General features: G+C 44.3%; 2 protein-coding genes across 2 annotated transcripts in view; both read right to left on the bottom strand.

The window, feature by feature from the left end:
* sh2d3ca (SH2 domain containing 3Ca) overlaps positions 1–21,151 on the bottom strand; it is a 106,365-nt gene that overhangs the window by 42,836 nt on the left and 42,378 nt on the right. The window lies entirely within an intron of this gene.
* cercam (cerebral endothelial cell adhesion molecule) lies at positions 3,415–10,373 on the bottom strand. Its single transcript, XM_062478088.1, has 12 exons — positions 10,026–10,373; positions 9,200–9,310; positions 8,935–9,052; positions 8,604–8,738; positions 8,184–8,388; positions 7,895–8,014; positions 7,719–7,795; positions 7,487–7,593; positions 7,229–7,361; positions 6,943–7,070; positions 6,317–6,520; positions 3,415–5,347 (listed from the first exon to the last, which is right to left on the bottom strand). The coding sequence occupies exons 1-12, from the start codon at positions 10,226–10,228 to the stop codon at positions 5,116–5,118; spliced, it is 1,773 nt and encodes a 590-aa protein (XP_062334072.1). The 5' UTR covers positions 10,229–10,373; the 3' UTR covers positions 3,415–5,115.

Genomic DNA, 21,151 nt, shown 5'->3' with positions numbered 1-21,151 from the left:
GTGAGTCCAATCAAGTCCAGGCTGTATTCAGACATTAGATCATTAATCAAAATGGCCTTTGTGGATAGAGATCTGATGTTTAGGAGCCCAACATTCCAGTATGGGTTTTTGGCAGATTTAGACGTAGATAATACTTCAGAGAGGGCGGCACTGTCATCAGAAAACTTAGTAGGAAGAGCAACGGGGGAGCAAGGCTGAATACATATTAAATTGGTATAATTCCTAATACTTGAAGGCCGAAATTTAGAGAAAGGGCGGGGGACCGACACCGTCTCAATGGGAGAAACGACATCAGCAACCTCACTGACTACACTACAAGCTAGGCTATCGGCCCCCAACAGCTCACAACATACCTATCAGACTCTCTAAGAGACTGAGGCCCGGCTTGTTCTAGTGAGTGTCAGGCCTGCTCTAAAATAGCTTCAATATTCCTAGACAATAGAAAAGCACCTCTCCAGCTCGGATGGAGCCCGTCACTTTTCAACAAGCCAGGTTTGGCCCAGAAACAAGACCAATTATCTACAAATCCAAAACCCTGTTCTGAACAGAAGCGAGCCAACCAGCGGACAGTCTGCTGTAGATCTCGTCAGTCCCCCCAACAGGTAATGGGCCAGAGACTATTACTCGATGCCGACACATCTTTTGGGCAAGGTCACATGCCCGAGCTATATTAACCTTCGTGACCTCTGACTGCCTTAGCCTAACATCATTGGTGCCGACATGAATGACAATATTCTCATACCTATCATCAGTGCGTGCGCCATGTGCCTTAGCTTGGGCCTTTGCCTTAGCCCTAGTTCTAGCCAGCACCCTGAGATTAGCTTCTATGTCGGTAGCTCTGGCCCCAGGTACACAGTAAACTGTCGCTGGTTGCTCCAATCTAATGTTACGAGTGATGGAGTCACCGATCACTAACGTCTGAGGAGTCCCACTCCCACCATGCTGCAAAGGTGAAACCGGTGGGGCTAATCTTGAGTCCTCCCTAGCGCTAGGACTCCCTGCCAGTGATGTTGCGCCAGTCGCATCTAAAGTTACTAGCATACGTTCTTCCTCAAGCGACTGAACGCGACTCTCTAACAGAGTCAACTTTTCGAGCAAAATGACAATGTAGGACAATGTGAGTGGGTGTGAGACATTATAGTTAACTTACGTTAATAGTTTATGCCAGCCAGGGAAATCCGTCAAGAGCGTTGAGTTGGCTAGTTCAACAGGAACAGTAGTGTCGGGCTCCAAGGAAGGAAGCCGCGAAGAAAACCGCGGCGAGTAAACCTTAACACGTAAATTAGCAAGCAAGATAGAAAGTAATCAAAATCTTCCTTTCTGATACCGAAATGTCCCACTCCTGTCCTCTCGGCAGAAAAAAGTAAATTTTCTCAATTGTACTTTTATTCCGCACCCATTGGGTTTACTCGATAAAGTCGTTCAGACCCGGAAAAGTGAGTGTAGTTTTCTTGCTTTTATGCGTTTTTTGCAACCGGTCAAAAGCAACTGGGAGAAATGTCTTTAGACTGATCGAAGGAAAATACTCCCAATCTCTCCTCCCACATGTGACATAGTCAAACAACGGTTTGGCATCACTTCATCGTTCAGCAGTGCAGACCAAATTAGAAGGAAATGTAGGTCCACACATTTGTAAAACTATTCATAACTAATGTGGGACATTGTATTGTACTGTATTCTATTGTATTATTTGTGGCATAACTGTCATTTGTGTGGGTGAATGAGTGTGTGTTTACTTACTACTATACCCCTCCAGTCTTTAGCTGAAAGTAACTGAAGCAGAAATGGAAGATGGGTCACATCTGGTGTGTGCGTGTGTTCATGAATTTCAGTAAAAAAAAAAAAAAAAACATGTACTATTCTCCATAGTACATGAAGGACGCACATTGCTCACTTGTTTTTTGTTTCCTGCAATAAAATAAGACATGTGTGCACCTCGGCTGACCTCATGGATCCTGGCCTTCCCCCCCTGGGCCAATCAGAGGCTGAGCTGAGTTCCACACCCCTGGAGGTGGGTTCAGACCAGCACAGACAGGGTTAGACAGGAAGACAGTGCTGGACCCTGAGCCACTGGAACAGTCTGTATCATACAGTCTGTATGTGAGAAACTGTGTCACAGGCGCTAACTGGCATGTGCTCACTCCGAGTTACTGCACAGACTTACACAAAAACATACACAGAGACACAAACATATTGATTGAAATCATCGTGCTAGACTTGGCTTTTGCTGAGAGTCAATGGAAGGAGAGTCAAGTCAAGTGAGCTAAGTGTTCACTGGCTAACCTATTTGTTGCTTACATGACAAGCTGTCACGAGCCAGAGTGCTCGCGTAGAGGAACGTACCCTACGTCCCAACCTGCCCATCTCCCCTTATACTGTACAGGCTCCCCTTTCACCCTCTGGGCTCTACATTACATAGGTCATAGCCTATGACCTATGTAATGGGCCAGGTTAAGGTCATCTGGGGCCCCGGGCAGGGGGCATTATAATAATAATATATTATTATTACTATGATTTTTATCAATATATATTAGAGAGAGAGAGGGATTGGTAATTAAATTATGACAGACAAAAATATCAGTGATACATTGTAATACATTGTAACACGCACCCCTAGCCAGCCACAATGTCAAATAAATTGGAACATGCAGTCTAGCGTGCACACACACAGCCCAGCGAACACATATACAAACAACTCGATTGAACAATTTAATTATCAGGAGGACTGAGGTTGTCCTCATGGGCTGAATAATCAGGAAGACTGAGGCTGTCCTCATGGGCTGAATAATCAGGAAGACTGAGGCTGTCCTCATGGGCTGAATAATCAGGAAGACTGAGGCTGTCCTCATGGGCTGAATAATCAGGAAGACTGAGGCTGTCCTCATGGGCTGAATAATCAGGAGGACTGGGGCTGTCCTCATGGGCTGAATAATCAGGAGGACTGAGGCTGTCCTCATGGGCTGAATAATCAGGAGGACTGAGGCTGTTCTCATGGGCTGAATAATCAGGAGGACTGAGGCTGTCCTCATGGGCTGAATAATCAGGAGGACTGAGGCTGTCCTCATGGGCTGAATAATCAGGAGGACTGAGGCTGTCCTCATGGGCTGAATGATCAGGAGGACTGAGGCTGTCCTCATGGGCTGAATGATCAGGAGGACTGGGGCTGCTCTGCAAAGGACGAGGGGTGATGGTGCAGAAGAAAGTCTGGATGGACTCCCAGAGGAACGTCTTCACATGGGGCCAAAAGCTCCTAGTGACGCCCCTCAAAACAGACCCACCAAATTTGCCTAAAGCCTTGGACAGAGCAGTCGTGTTGATCATGCCCCCACGAACCCACATCGACCTCTAGTGGTGGTTTGCTGTCATTACACATTCAATGAGTGGCAACAGCATATTGACAAACTGTGCAAGATGTTGATAAAACATGTTTTAACAATATATTTCATGAGTTTCAAATTACAAAGCAAGGACATAATTTTTTTTACTGAAGGCATGAAGGCACAGTTTAGTTGCACCGTCTGTGAGTAAACTGAACTCCATTCTGTCACCAAGAGAACTGGGAAAGTTAAACTTAACAGACAAATATTGTTGTAAACTAATAGCAGAAATTTCACTTACATAAAAAGCACCCTCACAACCATTGCACTTGAAATTCACAACAGAATGAGTCCATAAGAATGAGAACAAATGTTTCATTCTGCACAGAAAAACCAACCACAGCCTCCAAAATGATATAATAGCAAAAATAAATTATCAAAAGATAATATATTCACATATACAATATTATTAAGAGAACAATAAACATATTCAAAAGAAAACATACCATGAAAACACCCAATCACAGATCAGCGCAGTATGAAACTGTAGCTGACCCCATGAGTGACTCCCAGTAAAGCCACACTCTCGTGACCACTTGAACTTTAACATGGACCTAGACCAGAAATAACCAATCAACACAGGTCTGGGAACATGTGGAGTTTGCATAGATTTGGAGCTCTGCCTTAACTTAAGAATATTTCAATATTCTAATATTTCATATTTCCTTTCCCTGCAGTTCTTAGTCAGACTCACCTTTCAACAACAATGTGCTCCTTGTACAGAACAGAAGTCATGTTAATTTTGTTGTGGCCGAAAACTGTATGAAACTACTATCACTGGTTGATTGTCCTGCATAAAACTAGCACTAAACTGGTTGATTGTCCTGCATGAAACTGGCACTAAACTGGTTGATTGTCCTGCATGAAACTAGCACTAAACTGTCTGAATTATCCTGAGATGACCTCACTGACTAAGAACTGAAAGGTTACCTCAGGTGACCTAGCATTGACCTAAAGAACAAGACACAGCACATAACAAGATCTTAGTTACCTTAGATGAACTGTCATTGACCCGAGGTTAGACCAAGTAATCAGGAGACATGGAAAAAGGCTATAACTGACCTTAGATAGACCTAACATACACCCAAATATCAAGATGGAAAAGGACAAAGACACAGTTTAATGTAGGACCTTTAGACTGAGAGATGCACTTTGAATATAAGTGCTGACATTAAGAAAAGGAAGAGATATCCAGAGCAGGATGTGTTTCTGTATGCCCATGTTTAGCCCATGTTAAGCTAGAGGACGGGCCTTGTCTAAAGTGTATAAAACGATATCCTGTCTATTGCTCTGGGCACTCTCTGCCATGCACTCTCTGCCATGCACTCTCTGCCATGCACTCTCTGCCATGCACTCTCTGCCATGCACTCTCTGCCATGCACTCTCTGCCATGCACTCTCTGCCATGCACTCTCTGCCATGCACTCTCTGCCATGCACTCTCTGCCATGCACGCTGTGCCATGGCTTTCACAGACAGCCCTCAGTCTGTATCTTTGATGAGATCAAATAAAGAACTTGCATTTGAACCAAAGAACAACCTGACTTCCGTTCTTCCGTGAAGCAACCTAGCTGAAACAGCCCGCAACAATTTCTATATTCGGAACATGCATGGATACATACTCACACTGACACATGCAGACACACACACGCTCACACACACACACAGAACACCCTCCTCTACCTGACGGCCTCCCTGTCACTGAACCTTGACCCCCTGTGACCCTGTGGTGACCCCAACTTAGAGTTCGTCCCTGTAGGTGGTCTGCAGCATTTGCGGAGGAGGGGCGCCCTTCAGGGTCTTGTGGGAACCCCTCCAGTCGGTCTTGACGGCGTCGTCATCCCACAGCGTGGAGGTCTCCGTGTCGCTCACCCACTGGGGGTCCCCGGCGTAGTGGCAAGGCCGTACCAGCAGGGGGTGTGTGGAGAACGCTTGTAGGTTGCGGTTGGGGAAGTGGGATTTGTAGTTTTCACTGAGAGGTGGACAAAGGTGGACGGTAGCAGATCAGTTAAAATGACAGTTCACAAATTAGAGAAGATGCTTGCAGTTCACTGATGAAACAGGATACTGCTGACAGATTAGTAAGCAGAATGGCTGGCGCACACGCACACACACACAAACACACACATACACCCCAGAGGGAGACTGGGTTTGAGGGATGGTTTCCATGCATGACAGAACACACAGGCATCTCACCCCTCCTCCTCCTCGCCCCTTCTCCCCCATTACTCCTCCCCTTTCTCAGCTCATCCTCACCTCCCTATTCTCACCCCTCACATCTCCTTATCCGCCCTCCCTCCCCCCCACACACACCATCATCTACCCCTCCTCTCCCAGTCCTTTGACGGCTATCTGATGTGGTCAACAGTGTAGCGCTGCAGCTTTAAGGATGACTTGGAATGCAGCCACCACTGGTCTGTTCTCCACACGGAGCTATGGAGAGAGAGGAGAGAGAGTAGCTGGACACTTTCGTGAAAGAAATATGTGTCAGAGAATGAGAGGGCTGGGAAGAATGGTGGTGGGCTATTTGAGAGCTGGCATTGCCTGTTGGATGGGGAGAACAGATTAGTAGGCAACCTCAGCATGGTCAGCTTCTGAGCCTGACCACACACGTTACTCACGATACAACACTTTTGTGTTTTGCTTTAATCTAGCTCTAATCTATACTGTGCGTGGACACATGTAGATCATTTTAAACGCCGCAACGCGCAAGTACACTGCGCGTAAACTATAGATACTTAAAATAACAGACTGGAAGCTGTATCTGAGTTTGTTTTAGCGCTGTTCCTTGTCTGGCTAGCTGCAAAGAAGTGAGACAGGAGCTTACACAAGACATTCTAATACACAGAGTTTCCATTCAGGACTGAGTGGGAAAGATTGAGGTGGAATTCTTACAGGACCTTTCTTTGACATGCCAACAGCGTGGTCGCTAGTTACGTACTTGGGGTGCTTGTCGTACATGATGGGCAGGAACTCATCAACGGGCAGCATCTTAGACAACGGATCAGCATTCATCAGTTTCTGGGCGCCCTGAAGCGAGATGGCGTAGGACAGCGTCCAATAGGAGTAGTCGGCCACTACCAGGTTTCTCACATTCTCCACCACCTCCTCGTTACCAGGGTTCACCTGCTTCCTGCCCAGGTATCTAACAAAGGAAACAGGAAGCAAAGGACAGGAAAATTGATGCAGGATGTAGAACAGATTTTTTTAAATATATAACTGCCTTCAATTTTCTGCGAAGGCTTTGCAGAAGAAGTTGGAACATTGATGTGGGATTTGTTTCCATTCAGCCACAAGAGCACTAGGGAGGTTGGGCAGTTCTCAGTTGATGGCTTGGCTTGCAGACGGCGTAAGAATTTATCCCAAGTGTGTTTAGTGGTCTTTAAATCAGGGATCTGTGCAGGCCCATTTTTCCACATCACACTCAACAAAACATTTCTTTATGGGGCATTATCGACCCAAGGGGGCATTGTCAGGCCAAAACAGGAAAGGGCCTTCTCCAAATTGTTGTCACAAAAATGTCTAGAATTCAGTGTAACCCTTTTGCTTTAATATGTGGCGCCTCACATGATGTCCCAGTCCAGCTCCACCAGCTTCACCTCCTCCAACAGACGCAGCACACGCCGCTTAAAGTTAGGCTGGAAACGCACATCGTCCTCCAGGATGAGAGCCTTGTCCATCTGCAGGTCCACCATCTGGGGAGGAGGGGCGGTGCGGGGGGAGCAGGAAGAGGAGGAAGAGGTGGAGGGATAAAACGGAGGGAGGGGAAATGGGGCAGAGGAGAGATAAGGTAAAGGAAGAGACCAGTCTCAGGATTGTGAGGGTGTGTGTTTGTGAGTGTGTGTGTCCTCACCTCCTTCCAGATGTAGTAGTGGCTGAGGAAACAGCCCACCTCTCCTTTGGTCAGGGTCCGACCAGAGAAGGGATCATAGTATCCAGGTAGCAGATCCACACCTAGGATCTTAATATCACTGCTGTTCAGAGCACTGTACACACACACACACACACACACACACAGAAACACACAAACATGACAGTAAATGGCTGACCATGTGCACAGCACACATGCAGACACACAGACACATGAACAGTCCCACAGGAACACACGTACTTCCCGTCCACGGCGTCCACCACTTTGACATCGATCTCCAACTCGTTGAGAGAGAACAACATCCTGTCGCGGCGGTCGAGGCGACGACGCAGGTTGATCAAGAACACCTGGGATGGGGGGGGGGGGGCACAGAGGGTCAGGGGTTGCCAGGTCAGGATATGTCTACAGTAGTTACACCACAGAACGGTCGAAAGCACTGCCGTCAGCTACGGAAGCCATCCCAACGTCACACCTCGTCGAAGCCCATGAGGTCCCTCTTCTTGGGGAAGACGTGGACGAAGCGGGAGACGTGCATCGGGGGGCCCTCGACTGGGGGGGGGGAAGGGGAGAGTCGCGCTGTTTTGTTAGGTTGTTTTTCTAGCGTTTTAGTCATTGGGATTCATGGTGTGCAGTGGGTCATGTTCTCACTCATGGACTCCAGCTGCAGATGGACAAAGTTGATGCGGTCGTCCTCCACGGTGTGGTGGGGCTTGGCTGGGATGTTCAGGTAACCGTAGCGCACCTTGTTACACAGGTACATCTGCACCTCTACAGACACACACACACACATGCACAGGGGTGAGCTGGGCATGCTAGTGTTGAGTGTGTGTTTGTTGTGAATCTGTGTGTGTGTGCGTGTATACGTGAGTGGACACGCGTGTTTGGTTGTGTATGTACTTTATATATGATCCAGTGTGTGCGTGTGTTTGTGTCTCACCGGCCGCACGGCAGGAGAAGGCGAAGACGATGATGTCGTCAAAGGGCCAGGAGTAGTCGGGGTGTGGCGGGTGGAACGCCAGTTGCTTCATCCCCTCCCTCCTCAGGTCCAGCAGGAAGGTGGAGTGGACCATGGGAACCGCGTAGCATCCCAGACGGTGGCGCTGACGTGTGGGGAAGTACTCGGCTGTGCGCCGGTAGTAACCCTAACAACCAATCGGAAGGCAGGAAGGATAGAGCGATGAGAAAGTGTATGAGATTAGATTATGATTGAGTACATGAATAGATGAAGGATATGTATTAGATTCTGCATAGTATCATGCATCTTATGCATGATACTAAATTAGAAGAGAATATATTAAAAATTGTGTACTAGGCTCTAATATCCTAAGTAAAGACTACAATGGAAGTCCACACCAACCTGAGGGGTGATGCCACACCAGTAGTTGGAGTATGCTCCCTGGGAATCCATCATCGGGGCGATGACCGACTTGTTCTCAGCAATCAGCAGGTTGAGGGTGTCTGGGTTGGTCAGGATGTTGTCTGTGTCAGCATACTGGCCCACCCAGACAGACAGGACGGATCAGGAAGACAGAATACAACCATAGTGAGACCTACCATCCAACTACAACCCCAAATTGACGATGAATAATGAGCATTTGCCATCTGTGTGTGATGTGTGTGTTCATACACTGAGTCAGTTAGTCTACATGATGATATGCTGCAAGGTAGCAGTGAGTGGACCGAAGTACCAGTATGTAGTCTGCCCAGCGTTTCCTGGCGAAGTTCAGAGCTGCTTGTTTCAGCTTCATAAGGTACTCGTATCTGGTGTTGGTCCAGTGCTTAGGACCCAGCTCTCCTGCATAGGCCCTGCACAGCAACGGAGGGGTCAGAACTAGAGTTCACACACACACACACACACACACACAGCAGAACACATGTACGAAACAGGTCTGTCCAGCACAAAACTCCTTCCCTGTCTCCCCACTCCAGTTCCCTCCATCCCTCCCTACTCACGTGGGCTGGTCCATGGGCCTCCACTCTACATAGTGGTAGAACTTCTGCACCACCGTGAGCCATTCTCTCAGCAGCGCCGTGGTGTTGTCTGAGTTGTGGTCAGTCGCTGCCCTGAGGACACATCAGCACAAGTGTATTCATCCTCTCCTCTGTTCACGTGAAGGGAATCACTGTCAGTGTCCTGCATCCAACCTACATGGATACAATGAACGGCACTACACACGCACATAAGCACACATGCAAACACACACACATATTAAAAACGTTGTGTGCACACACAATAATGTTACACACACACACAACACAGACAGGAAAATTGGACCCTTTTTAAACTAAGCACCAAACCTAAATCTCACATTATCAAGACCTTATTGACCTGTTATTAGCACAGGAGATCCTCTGTATAGGCTGTGTAGAGTCTGTATTATATGGTTTAGTATTATCTTGGTTAAATCCTGTTGTGATGTATATGAAAAGTAAATTACAAGTACAATGTCATCAAGTGAACTTGCCCTACAGGAATTAACATCGGCCTTAACGTTTTAGCAGCCTTTAAATTCAGCCAAATGTAATTGAATAGTAAAACGGACTGGTGTTTAGACCTTCGAAGTTGTTTAGACAACACACAATCTCTCTCTAATACATAGCGCACACTCAGACTTGTCATAGAGAATGGGTTTAGTTTTGAAGAGGGGTGAGGCGAAGAGAGCAGGGGAGGCATTCAAAACCTAATCTCAACGCGATCGACCTTTGAACGCCTGAGGCACTTTGATAAAAGGGACTTCGGGGACAAATAGCGGACACAGAGCTCCCAACATCCACCTACCAGACTGATATGCGGTCTTTAGGATAGTTCAATCTCTCCAAAGCACCAAGGTAGTAAGGCAAGGAATGCGCAGCGTTGCGAGCTATAATGGCTATTACAACTGTCGGCGGCTGCATAGTAGACTCCTCGGGAAATTTTTCTTCCGAAAAGTAACACGCTATTCTGCTAATGAAAGCCCCTAAAACTAGAAACCGAAGCAACATCGTGGAAGAATACAAAGTGGTAATGCAGCGGAGACACGGAGCTCGTTCCAGTCCGCGTCAGCAAAGCAAGAAAAAGGACTTTTCCTTAACTTTTTCGCTCCCCCTCTACCAGCAGCTGCCAGAAGTCTTTCTGACGTGTTCCGACCCGAGCCAGTGTTTTACGAAAATTACAACTTCCGCACTCAAATCAAAGCATTGTTTTACCATACCAAGAAAGATCAACATTTTAAATGATCGAATTAAGAAATCCCGGCAACAGTGCAGTCTACAAATGTATAATTAGGCTACTTAAACTAACATAGCTATTTATTAACCTATCAGCCTACTCTAGTCTAACGAATTCCATGTGGAATTATAGCCTTAAATGAACCGTTGAAAAAAGATTCTAAATCAAGTCTAAATCAGTTTTTAAATTGTATCTTAAATTATGATCGTTATTATCATTTTGTTTCGAAACCAGTGCCTACAGAGGGCAGCATTGAGTTGATGTTCTAGCTCAACTCAAGGTGATTCAGTTACTGTGATAATGATAATCTATGTACGCTGGGTCTGTGTCGTTGTCCTAATCACAATAGGCTATACACTAGAATGTGTTCATTAAGAAGATACATTTTAATTTAGAAATTATAGATCAATCTATACTTATTGCTTATTGTCTGATACGTTTATCAGAGAGGATGAGAAAGAGCAGATGAAAGAGAGAGAGGTTATGAAAGAAAGAGAGGATAAGAGAGAGGGGGAGAGCGAGGAAGAGAGAGAAAAGTGGAAAAGGCGGCAAACTGGTCCATGGTATACATCAAGGCTGAATAAGTTCTATGACAGCGATCTGAAGTGATTTTCGGAGGCTCTTTCTTTAGGAAAGGCCTGTGAATGGAGGAGTGAAGGAACAGCGACTCTGTGACAATAGTGTGGGGCTCCCTCTCTGGCCAGGGGGACCAGGAGACCGGGGGTCAAAGAGATTCATGACACCCTCTGCTTTAACACAACGCACACACCTACCCAGCCCTGACCCCCCCGGTCTCGCTGTGCCTCTTTCCCAGCAACCTCGGTAGTGGCAGGGCTTGGTGCGTTTGACCTAACTTTTCACTCCTGGGGCAAGGGTCAGGGGTCAGGGAACACTGCTACGATATGGCACCCTCAGTATGTATGTGTGTGTGTGTGTGTGTGTGTGGATGGATGGTGATGGTGATTCTTAGGAAGGATGGGGAGCTCTACATTTATTCGGAAACAGTTGGGTGGATGAGGGCGCTCAATTGAGTTGCTCTTCTTCAGACATAGTGGGGGGTTTGTCAGGGGGGCCATGACACACACACAAACGCACTCATACACATACACACACTTTAGCCAACTCTGCCATCCCACTATCACCATTCGCCCACTCCTCTTTTCTTCACTAAGGTTTGGCGGGGGAGTTGGGTGTTGGGTGAGAAGGGGAGACGGGGGTGAGTCGTGACACTCTGAGAAACCTTTGGAACCTTTATAGCCATGGTGATAATCAATAACTGCGTTCCCACACTGACGTCTCCAGGCTCTACAGGTCAATAACTGTCACTCAGGGTCCCACGGTTGGCACATTCTTACTCAGCAGCCTTTACAACTGCTCAGGAGAAACGCATGTTCGCTAGGTTTCTCTCTCTTCTTCTCCCTCACTCTTTCTGGCCCTCTCTCTCTCTCTCTCTCTCTCTCTTTCTCACTCTTTGTCCATGTCTCTCTCTCTCCTCCCTCATCTCCATCCTGCCTTGTCCACCTCAAAGGGACATGTGGCAGCTCTACACAAACACCAACCCTCTACCCACTCACAGAGGTTAAACATACAAGCCCTCATTTCCACAAGCAGCAGTAGAACGTTCTGCCAGGATATATTTCAGTTATTTCTTAATTCCATAGGCACATTTTTCCAAACTGAATTCCGTTTTTCAAAACAGTTAACACAGCCCTTAACTGGTGCACAGACTCACAAAAATAAACTACTAATCTATTGACAATTCTGTTCAATCAATCATACACAATAGCCACATAAACATAAACTACAGCAACCAATTTACTGGCTAATAGTTTATCCTCTTTTATATGTGCAATTACTTTTATAAAATGTTCTGATATATTTGTCAGTGTCATATTTAGTTATACTATAGGTATAGTAAATACTATAAAACTAAAGTAGACATGTTACAGATTGGATTATTTTCCTAAAATAATGGTATTTTACCAAATATGACCAAAGTAAAGCATAAAGAATCCTCCTCAAGAGTATGAATACCCAGATGTAGGCCATTAGAACAGTAAACAAAAGTTTTTTTACGTATTATATACCTTTTTCCTTTGACCTTTTTCAAATTCCATGTATTCTGGAAAATTTCAAATTAATGTATAAAAACATCAAGCTAAACAAACATCAAACAAACAAAAAACGATGTCACAAAAGGCAACACATCTGCAGTATACACTGCATTCACTATACTTGTTGTATATATACATGCTTTCATCAGAATCAACCTAAATGTTTTCACTTGCAATGCAGCAACACATGTCATTGCATGATGCTATACAAGGTATATCTGTTAGGCATGAATCAGGACTGGTTGCTGGATGAACGTTTTGGACACAGTCAGAGGAGGTTCACATGTGAGAGACCAGATGTTGAGACCTAATGTTTACTTTTTTTTTTAGATGATTTGCTCAGCTGAAAATGTGCTTAGCATGTCCTTAGCATTTGCAGTTTGTGTGAAAGCAATATGAAAGAGACTTATTTACTTGCAAAAAATAACACTGTATTGCTTGCTAGGTTATAATGAAGATCAAGAGGATCCGGTTCAATCCGGTTAAATTTAAGACATTTTATGACAGACCAGCACATTATTAGTGCTATAAAAGCTGCAGTAGGAGTATGGAGTAGTAGCAGTATAACTCAGTATCAGTATATATTTGGAATAGTACATTTGTAGTTTTGTAAAGACTTTATTGACAACCAAACCAGACACAGAAACGACAGATACCTCACAGAAACAGATAATGATGAGTTGACACAGTTGGCCTCAGCTTATAGGCCATTTACAACTGTCATTCTGCTGGAGTATTTGGGTGGAGAACCCACATAATACCTCATTAAACAGAATGGTCACCGTTCGGTCACAACTACAAACTCAAAAAACAACTACCTCAGAGTCATAAAGACATCCGTCCTTGGAATAACACAGATTCTGGTTGTTAAGCAGTCCAGCGTTCTGATATGTTTGGATGTTCTAAAATGCAGAATGGTCTAGAATGGAGCGTTTTCTAGAATTACTTAGCTAGCCTTCCAACCTGCTGAATTTAATTGAGTATAAATTGATGAGACAGGTTTTGTTCAGCAGTTAGTTCTCCTAATATGTTTTGATAATTAATTATACCCTAATCCTAATTAGATGCATATTAAAAATGTGTAGGTGTTAATTGGCATGCATACAGTTGAGCTAGTTGGAGCGTGAGCACTGTGGTTCTGCAGCTACTAACAGCTAGTGATAAGTCACATGACCCACCAACATCAACTGTTTCTTTGCAGGAAACAGGGGACTTAAGACAGGCTAGAGGGAGGAGGTGTCTGAGGGATGATTGGGGTCAGTAAAGCTGCAATGACAGCTGAGCAAGGGGCTCGTTGTTTTTTCACCACAAGTGGCCAATACTGGTGCTTGGCCAGAGAGGACTTGAAGTAGATTGCCGTTGCTGAAGTGGTAGCAGAGGTTAGGTGGAGTTTAGGGGGAATTACCTGACGCTGGCTGTTGGTGTGAGGGAGAGTGGACTATAGGAAGCAAGACCTGACAGTAGCTATTTGAGTGGTATATCAGAGGGAGTATAGGGGCAAGAAACTTACACTAGCTGTCGGATTGATATATCATTGGGAGGGTGAATAGGGGGAAGACCTGATGCTAGCTAGCAATAATATATACCAAAGGGAGGGAGAGCTATAGGAGGAAGACCTGATGCTATCCAGTAGCTCCCTACAGGCTGTTTAACCTCGTCCACTCTCATGCTCCTAACTGGCCGAATTCCCGTTGCCAGGCAACTATGCAGCCTCCGTCAAAGAATTCTGGGGGATATTAAGGCAGAGCTAAGGTTGGACGGGTGTAGGGGGGTGGGGACTGGCAGGGGGCGGGAGGCAACAAGAGCAGTTGAGGAGACTCCTTGTGGGCCAAACGTAGTCTTTAGACCTCAATGTCCTGTAGCACCAGATTCATTACCTGTTCATTACAATACAGCTCTCTTCTCTAACTACTGGGTTTGGTTACAGACCATTACCGATTCGGTGTTATTATTAGCGCCCACTCTCTTCTTACTCTCAGCCAGCACATAGCAGGTTAGCGGTAGGATGTATACTCAACTAATCCTCAGTCTGACCTTACCTTATCATAGGCTATCGGCCGTTAGCCGTTAGCTGCTAGTTGTACCTTCTATAGCCTTGGGCAGTCCCAGGCTGCTGTTACCTTCCCAGCATGACAGACATGCCTTCCCTGTGGGGAGGCTTCCATAGGGGGGATCCCCTCTCCATTGTCCCCCACATCTCTCCAGAGAAGGGCTGATAGTCCTCCCCGTTGTCCTGGGCCCCTCTACACCACCGCCCCTCTCTATCGGCAGGTTAAGCATTGATCAGGAGACTGGGGAGCTCCACTCAGGCCTCCACAGGGCCGGGATGGACCCCCCGATGGGTCTGTTTGTACACCCCTTCACATGAAAGCAAACTGGCTTCACTCTCTGACCGGATAGCTGGCTGGCAGACTGCTGGACTATATGACTGGCTGGGTTATTTTCAGACTGTCAGGCTAGCTGACTGGCTGGCTGGCAGACTGTTGGACTTGCTGAATGGCTGCCTGTTTTTCTATCAGAAGTTCAGAATTAAATTATAACTTGTGCTTATTTTAAAGACAGCCCTGTTAAACATAATTCTTTGTGGTTTAAGTTGTCTAAACATGTGAATAAAATTTGAAGAATAACCTGTGAACAATCCATATAAAAGAAAAAGGAGTTTCAGTAGAATGTTGCATTTTTCAACTGAATTAATGTTTTTTTTAATCTGAACTCTTCTGAAGTAAATGTCTCCTCCACATACTGACTCAGATTCATAACTTCCTCTTCAGAGTTCCCGCCAAGTGGAGGCGTGAAAAGGCGGTGTGGAGAAGTTTGCTTTTCAGGGGGCAAATGAGATCTGAATAGAGCTCTGGGACTAAGAAAGGCGAGCTGGGAGATCAGGAGAGGTTAACTCGCCTCCTTCTGAGGGATGAAAGAGAAAACGGATTTTACTTTAAGGAGGAGGACCCCCCATGCCTGAGGGGCGGGATCAACTCAATGATTTATTGGGGAGAGATGAGCGAAGGCGCGCGGGGTTCCATCAGTGGACGTTGGCGAGCGTGAAAACGATGCACTAATGTGCAGAAGGTCTGGAACATAGACTGTATCTATGGTCAGGATCTGCTTTGAGAACATTCTATTTATGGGAGAATATTTCACAAAGAGAAACATTATCCCAACGATTATTGCGTTCTGATTTTTTACGCATAAACAAATAAAGGAAATAAACATTGACAAAAACATCCTCGTCTTTAGATAACATGTTATATATATTTATAAGATATATATATTAGGGCCTATTATATAATAGCCTATATATTACGCATAATCATATTTTAGTTTCATTTATAGAATCCTGTAGGCTTAAAACGTTTATTTAATGTAGCACCTTTCACAGAGCCAGGACACAAAGTGATTCACAAAAGTAAAATCGCTAAAAACGAGACCATAACAACAGTCAAAAGAAAATAAACAAACAACAAAAACGCAAGCAACAACAGATATGTGATTATGCTACCTGTGCTACGTTCAACCACTGTTAGTTCAACGTTTAAGGAGTGTTAATTAAAAATAAATTAAACCTGATTAATAAGCCAAACACCATTAAGATTAACACCTGACGAATTATTTTCTCATTTCCGTGCAGGCCTGCTCCTGTCAACCCCTTAGCCTACACTGTTTGGGGACGTTGAAGGCCCTGCACCTGCACTTCAAGCGCAGCAACGCATCCTATCCGAATTCGGCTCCTGGTCAAAACATTTGTACGTGTAACCGAGTTTGAATTTGTTAAACTCACTCATCAGTAGCTGGCTAAAGTGTTCTTAGTTTTTTTTTGCTTGAGGTGGCCGTTGTGTGCCGCGTGCGTGCGTCAGGAGTACCCCGAGTTCGAACCCCAGTGTGCGGTGAGGACAAGAGAAGACGGAAATGTTTACTGACGAGACAGACGCAATGGCACCTGTGACATAGCCTATGGAATATCTCTTATCAAGAGCATAATAAATAGGACTATTTTCTACGTAAAATGGTACTGCTGCAATTTTCAATTATGTCACTGTTGTCAAAACAATAAACTACAGTATGATAACCGACCTAACCATCTGACACGCTGACATAACTCGACCCAACTCATTATTTGACCCTCGGCCTTTTCTGTGCATACAGACAGGCCTATACTTCGCTCTTAGAATGGTCAAGGAATGGCTTTATGTCCAGTGACTGGTTACAGCGTTGCACTAGCTCGCTCACACAGAGAGAGAACACAGAAAACAAACGTCATGCAGCGCTGTCAGTACTTTGGGGTCTTGAATAAACACTGTTGGTATTGTCATCAATTTTGGAGAGATTGGAGAGAGGGGGTGACAGAAAATGGGGCTGTTGTGTCTTTAAGAGGCTGCTGCCCCCCCCCCCCCCCCCCCCGCTCGCAGCTGCCGGCCTGTGTGTGCTACAGAGGACAGTGCAGATTCATTACCTCAGCCGCACAATGGACATTCATCACCCCGTGGTGTTATTCAAATTCAGTACCAAGCGAATCTCGTCCCCACTCCCTCTCGCCGACCGTCGCGGCAACACCGTATTGTTGGACGAGACCAAGTAAAAGCAAAGAAGAGGAGCGATCTGGACACTCGTTGCCATTCCCCAGAGAAGGGTCCCATCAAGTCAACGCTGAGCTGAGGGTTTTGGCAACCTGCTCCGAGCATCCTCGCTCCCGCACGCTTTGCTTTGGTTTGCTTTCCTCTCCTTGCTGGGGGCATTTGGACGCGGATAGCCTACGGCGCAAGACGTGGGAATAGGAGAAGTCGCACAAGACTGAGCGGTCTACTCCATTTCATCTTATGCGCTCTCAATAACCAGAGAAAAAAGAATTGGGGAAAAAAACACTCCTTTTTTTAAAGTTATAGAAAATCTCCCATATGAATTGACGTTGGATCGTTCGGACGTTGTTGTGTTTGTGAGATCACCAGAAGACTTGACGATGACGCGGTGTGGAAGCTACACAAATGTACGTCCTCACAGGTGCAGATATGGCGAAACGTTTTTTTTAATCTAAAGCCCGGACTTTGAATTCGTATCACTCGTGTTCTCATTTGCATATTGTTGCCTAAATTGCTCCTTTGTCAAATACTGGAATTGTTTAAAGATACTCTTAACATCCGAGATATGATGTTAAATTCCTCTTTTTTAAGTAGGCTGTTTGTGATGAAAGAATGGCAAAGAAACGCAACGGAAGTGCGTCTGAGTCTTGCTCTGAATTATGGCAGAATGGTAGAGGCCTAAACATAGCATCTATAGCTTAAGGCCTTGCTATGTACACCAGGCTGGTACTCTTCCTATACAATACAAGGACTGTAGAAGAAACTGTTGAAGTGGCTACAACTTTTGGGCGGCAAGATATCCTTTCAGGAGAACGTTTCATAGGCCTCTTAACAGAAACAATTGTTGTTAGTGGGCAATGACCTAAGGCAACTTATATTGTAGAATTTATGAATGATGAATAACTTATCACGACACTGTGTGCTCAATAGAAATGGCTAAACTGCTAGGAGAATAGAAAAATAGGCTATGATTGATTCCGTAGGCTACTCTGTTTATCGAAAATGGCAGGTTGTACGATTTGCCATCTAATGCATAGGCCGATCACAGAAAGCTTTTCTTAAAACAAGTGCATTTGGTGCAGCCTGTTAAGTCTAACTTCTATTTGATCACTCGAAGATGTGAATGTTGTCTTACTTATTCCAGCCAGGGCACTTTTCTGAGTCCAAGCGGTTGATTGTCCAAACGCAATTCTTGTAAAATGTCAAACCAAACACCCAAGAATTGTGTATGGACATCTGTTGCTGGAGGCTCCTGATCGTCGAAGCTTTAGCCCCTAAAAAATGAAATCATCCACGAAAGAGTGTGCTATTTCGTTATTGTATTATTATATTTTTATTACCCGACGGCAGGTAAGAAATTAAATATTTCCACAGAGGCCCAAATGTGAATGTGCTTGTATGGTGAAGAGGAAGGATTGCCTCGACAGGCCAATAAAGTGGTGGAAACCCCATCTGCTCCGTGTTCTGCATTCTCCTGCTGCGCCCAATAGGTCTCAATGAGTATTTACACTCGAAAATCTAATCAACTCGGTTTGTTTTAAATGGCAAATATTGATCGAAGCCATTGATATATCGAGTGACTTTGACTATTTGTACAATACAGTTACTTGACAAGCCACACAGAGGCTTGTGAAACTGTAATTGCATTGTGTCCTCAGCTCCGGTCTTGAGAAAATTATCATTAGAACAGGACAGAAAGCTAAACCATCAAATGAGTATAGGGCTACAATAATGATCAGGGGTCATGGTCCAAAATGATTAGTAGTCTGTAAGGGTATGGCAATATTGAAGTTCGTTCGGACAAGCAGTCCAGGCATGCACCACGATCTTGCTAAATCAGTGGGATGGACGCATAATAAAGCATTTTCACTAATTTCTTGTTTTTGTTTTGCTTGTACAATTGCTTGTGATATAGGAGTGCTTTCACTCGATATTCCATTGCATAGGGTACTCGTCTGCTACTAGGCCTATACTGCAGTTGATAAAGATCACAAAAACGAAAATAGTGTTAACCCAGAAACAAACGATAACAGAAAAGTGTGTGTCATTGTTCAATGGACAGTAAAGACCGCTTTATTATTATAGCAGGCCTATTGATGGTACAAGCGAGTTTGCGCGAATATGTCGAACAGTCCTTTTGTTTTACTCATAATTAAATTGGGTCGATATGGATTAATCAGATAAGATAGCCTACGTATGTTAAAAACAAAACCATAAACATATAGTGGAGCCAGCTAGCGTGGGAACAGAGAGATTGGCAGCATTTTCAGGACGTATATGATGACGTGTGATGGGGCAGAACCCTTGGACTAAATTAGAATTTAGTGACACTTCACCTAAAAGCACGTGAGAGAGTTCTTGGCCTAGTTTATTGGCTGGTTCCCTTTAGTTTGTTTTATCAAATAAAGTAATCAAACATATTTGATACTGCGGGTGTTATTCATGTAGGCTTAGGCTACACTGCAATGTATTTTTTTTTTAAACCTTGGATATTATTAGGTCTATTATAAAAACATGACACATGTCATTGGAAGTGGTATTATTGTCATGTTTAGAGTAAGGTTCCGTTATATAACAGACATTATATTATAAAGGCCTGGTGCAGGCTAAACAACCATGCACATGCAATCATCTTTTATATAAATGTTCAGATTTGTCCATTTACTTTACATGTAGCTATACTATATTATCTCTCTCACACACACACGCACGTAAGCAAACAAACACACAACACAGAAATAAAATGTAGTCTATACTTTCGTAGCTTACTCTTTAGGCCTACACACACACACACACACACACACACTTCCGTCCTTGATATGGTTTAGTGTATTTCAGCTTTCAGGACAAAAAGAATAATAAAACATACGTTATTGCGGAGAAATTCACACTTGACATTGGTGTGCAAGAGCACACATTTCTCCTAATCTCTCTTTTCTTCACTAAATCAAACAAACATGGACTTTTCAGATCGAAAACAAATGGGACAAATCCTTTATATAGCCTATCCTACTGAATTTGAGCTTCACAAACTTGGCATGATTTTAGAGCTACAATATCTACAAGTTACCCCCTCCCCCCTCCCCCGCTGATTTTGTTGTGGGGATTTGCGTCTTCATTTACAAATTATAAGTAACAACTAATAAGATTACAGATTTACAGAAAGTCTAGTCTAAATAATAACAGACTCAACTAAATATTTGGACAAACCCTCCATATCCATTGGTATGGCTTCGTTTTTAACTCCATTGAAAAGTCCCTTGATAATCTGCCCCCCCCCCCCCCCCCCCCCCTTAAATCAGTGTAGACTTGGAGCAGAAACAAATCGCTGTTGATGCACATCTAAACAACAATTAATTGTGAGCAAATGTGGGCATGTCTTTATAGTAAATTTGAATGTACTACACAAATTGTGTTCTACGCTTGTTAAAATTCAGGACCTATAGGCTAATATCGGTAGCATCTTTTTTATTGCAAAGTTGCCTACGCAGTCCTTGTTTGTTTCTGTTAATTTAGCCTATTAGCTTACTTAGCCTATACATCGGGCTATATCCTATCATTTAACGAGGAGCAATGGAAAACAAATTATATGAATCATAGTCATAACCATTGTTATAATTACAAGAATATAATATAAAAAATTAAATAATGAAATAACTATTTAGAACAATGACCAACTAGAATAGTCAGAAAATCGTGATTCAGATTTCAGATTTAAAACATTACATTAATTAGACTACCCACAGGCATTTTTCAACGTGGCAGAATTAATAGTTAAAATTGACAATAATTGTATATTTAGCTTGCATTTTGTTAAGCGGACAATAAACAAATTAGGCAACAAGATAAATGCACGCCGTAAAACATTGTTGGAAACAAAGGAGTTTTTTTAAACTGGCATTGAGGCCCAGTTAGAATTGTCTTTGATAATTATTCACACGTTTTGTGGAAAAGACCGACTCTTGGCCCATCGACAGGTCACACCGCAGGGGAAGATGTGTGTTTTCTT

Source organism: Osmerus eperlanus, chromosome 14 (assembly GCF_963692335.1).
Source record: "Osmerus eperlanus chromosome 14, fOsmEpe2.1, whole genome shotgun sequence".
NCBI lineage: Eukaryota > Metazoa > Chordata > Actinopteri > Osmeriformes > Osmeridae > Osmerus > Osmerus eperlanus.
Note: the sequence above shows the minus strand (reverse complement) of the source record. Positions and strands in the feature narration are given on the sequence as shown.